Below are 3,494 nucleotides of genomic sequence, written 5' to 3' on the forward strand. Positions count from 1 at the left end.
AAAAAAAAAATCACAAAAGAAGAAAATTATAAATTATTATTTAAAAATTAGTTTTGTTTGTACACAAATTCTTCATCTTCATCATAACCAAAAGATAATTGAGGTAAAATTTTCATTAATGTTGGTTTATCTATTCCACAAATACTAAGAATATCATCAAATTGAATAACATCTTTACATTCAGCAATTAATTCATTAGTCAAATATTCTCGTACTTTTCTAGCAATATCAGTTGTTATATTTCCTTCCCAATTTTCATCAAAATGAGCATAGAAAATAAGTTGAACAGCAACTTGAGCATCTATTTCATCAATTGTATCACTTCCACGAATTCTAGCATGTGCCTCAGCAAGTCTAATCAAAGAATCAAGAGCACGAGCTGTAATAGGAAGAGTTTTAATTTTAAAATTGTGTTTAATTCTTTTTAGTCTTTCATTTTCTCTTAATTTAACATAAGCATCTGCTATAGTTTCACTAGCAGATTCACTTAAAGAAGGTGTTGGGAGATTTCTAGCATAAGTAACATATTTTTTAATGAATTTATTAGTAAATAATTTTTCTCCTTCATACAAAGATGTATCTTGATAAACAGGTGCATCTCCAATTTTTTCTCTTTCAGCATCTACTAATGCTAATACATTAACTTCATCATCTCCACGTTGTTCAGTTAGTGCATCAAAATGTCTATGCATTTTTAAAACATGTTGTGATAATCTTCTGTCAAGTTCTTCAGTAGAAGAGTCTAAAATAATAAAAATAAGATCAAACCGAGATAATAATGATTCAGGAAAATAAAGATTTTCCATAGGTGATTTTTTGACGTCATAATTTCCATTTGATGGATTTGCTGCTGCAAGAATTGAACATCTTGCATTTAATGCTGTATGGATACCAGCTTTTTGAACTGTTACAGTTTGTTGTTCCATTACTTCATGCATTGCTGCTCGATCTTCAATAGACATTTTATCAAATTCATCAACACAAACAATTCCTCTATCAGCTAGTACCATTGCTCCTGCTTCTAATGTACGTTGATTAGTATCTGGATCATTAACAACAGCAGCAGTTAATCCAACTCCAGTTGCACCTCTTCCATTAGTAGAAACAGCTAATGGTGCAATACTCATAACATATCTAAGTAATTGTGATTTAGCAGTAGATGGATCACCACATAACATTACATGGATATCACCTCTAACTCTTGACCTTAAACGAATTTTAGGTGTTGCACCAACTAACATTAAAAGAATTGCTTTTTTAACATCTGAATGTCCATAAATACTAGGTGCTATTGATTTTGACAAAAGATTAATTGGATTTTCTTCTTTCATAACTTTTTTAATATTTTCTTTATCAATCTCAGTTAATTCAGGTCCTTCTGATTGTAATGTATTAATATTTTCAGCTTCTAAAACAACTTTAAATGTAGATGAATGATTAGGTCCAGCTAATGCTTTTAATGTTCCATTAATGATTACTCTATCTCCTGGTTTACCTTTATCTACTAATTGATCTAATAAAATTACAATAACAGACCTTGGCATTTGACCTGTTGGTGCACTCTCAGGCATTTCTTGTACAACTAATGTTTGAAAATCCTTATAAGTAGATAATCCTGGTTCAAGTTCTAAAGGTTTTCCATCAGGAGTTTTTGATGATAATTTAACCATTACATCAGCATGAGATAAATCTCTTGCATGAGTAGAATAATCTAATGGACAAAATTGAACAGCAGTTTGAAGTAAAGGACGAATTTGAGATGATTTTGTAATAATTCCTTGAACAGCAACTTTTTGTTGAAGAATGGAAGCTGTGATATTTCTTGGTGTGATATGATGAATATGACCTTCCATTTTATTTCTTTTTAAGTTTTCTTTAAAATAAAAAAATCAATGTCTGGCTTTTATTATTTAAAAGAGAAAAGAAGTAATGTATAATAATTTCTTCAAGACTTTAATTTACTAAATTTAACAAATTAAATACCTACTTTCATTCCTCTTTGTTTAATGATAGACCCATCAGCTTGTTTCAGGAATGGATGTTCAAGTAATTGTGTTGCTGACCATCTTTCTTCTGGATTAAAGAAAAAGCATTTCTTAAGAAAATCAACAAATTCAGGAGGTGCTTTAGATGGATTTCTTAATCCAGGTGCACCAACTGTAGCTGTTTTAAAAAGACCTTTAAACATTCCTAATTCTCTATAAGGTGGTGATCCTTCAAATAATTCTTGTGCTACACATCCAATACTCCAAATATCAACTTTTTCATTATATGGAATTTGTTTAATAACTTCTGGTGCCATATATGCTTTAGATCCAGCTCTATTTGATGGTTTAGAATTAATTCTTACAACTAATCCAAAGTCAATCACTTTAATTTCAAAATTTTGTTTTAACATAATATTAGCTGTTTTAATATCTCTATGAATAAATCCTTCTTCATGAATATATTTCAATGCCTTTAATGTTTCTAGTAATAAAAATGCAGTGTCAGCATCTTGAAATGGTCTCATTCTATTTTTCAATAATGTTTTTAATGTTCCAAGAGAACAATATTCCATTCCAATATATACCTGATTATTATATAACCAACATCCTTCAAATCCAACAATATTTGGATGTTTCCAATTACTTAAACGTGCAACTTCTGCTCCAATTTTTGTATATCTTTCATCTACAGAATGTTTTAACATTTTTAAAGCAATTGGTTTACCATCTTCTATTCTTTGTGCACAAAATACTTCACCAAATCCACCTTTTCCAATAGAAACAAGATTTGTAAAATATTTATGTGGGTCTTCTGTTTTACAATATCTTAATAAATCATCTTCTTCTGGTGGAGGTTCTTTTTTTGGTTTTTCAATATGAGCTTGTGGATGTTCAATCTTTTGTTGAAGTTGTCTTTTCTCTGTAACCGTAGCATATCTTTTCTTTGTTTGTGATCGAAGAATTTCACATAATGTATCAAAATGTTTTTCACATTCTTCTGGATATAAATTATTTTTATTACATAATTCACGACAAGTAGGTGTTAAATCTGCTAATTTTCCACTAAAAAAATCTTTTACTATCATTGTTTGTGGTTTATGATAATATTGTTGACATTTTTTACAAAGTGTTTCAACTTCATTACATTCTTCTTCTGTTTCAAATCTTAAATAAACCCTTCTGATAACACATTGGAAAATTAAAATAAGTCGTTGATGTTTAGTAATTTCAACATTATCACTAAATGGTAATATAGTTAATGGAATTTCTCCATTTACTGCATATAATGCAATTAATCCATTATAAATATTTAATGACCTTCTTGCCCAAAATGTTTTACCATGTTTTTTACATGAAACCATTTTTACTAAATGACAATACTATATCATAAATTTTAATTTCTTTTGTATTAAAAAAACAAAAAAATTATTATAATTTTTTTGTTTTTAATAAATCTTTTATATTCTTGTAATCAAAATAAGGAATTATTAATGAACAAAAAAAAAA

General features: G+C 28.4%; 2 protein-coding genes across 2 annotated transcripts; both read right to left on the minus strand.

The window, feature by feature from the left end:
* Positions 1-47: 47 nt before the first annotated feature.
* On the minus strand, positions 48-1,853 carry ENU1_036290 (DNA replication licensing factor MCM3, putative; the record flags this gene model as incomplete). The annotated part of the gene is made up of 1 exon (XM_008857436.1): positions 48-1,853. One exon carries the CDS (start codon positions 1,851-1,853, stop codon positions 48-50), a length of 1,806 nt encoding a protein of 601 aa, XP_008855658.1.
* A 122-nt stretch (positions 1,854-1,975) lies between these two features.
* On the minus strand, positions 1,976-3,349 carry ENU1_036300 (protein kinase, putative; the record flags this gene model as incomplete). The annotated part of the gene is made up of 1 exon (XM_008857437.1): positions 1,976-3,349. The coding sequence occupies one exon, from the start codon at positions 3,347-3,349 to the stop codon at positions 1,976-1,978; it is 1,374 nt and encodes a 457-aa protein (XP_008855659.1).
* Positions 3,350-3,494: the final 145 nt, after the last annotated feature.

This window comes from Entamoeba nuttalli, assembly GCF_000257125.1.
Source record: "Entamoeba nuttalli P19 unplaced genomic scaffold asmbl_2652, whole genome shotgun sequence".
NCBI classification, from domain to species: Eukaryota; Evosea; order Mastigamoebida; family Endamoebidae; genus Entamoeba; species Entamoeba nuttalli.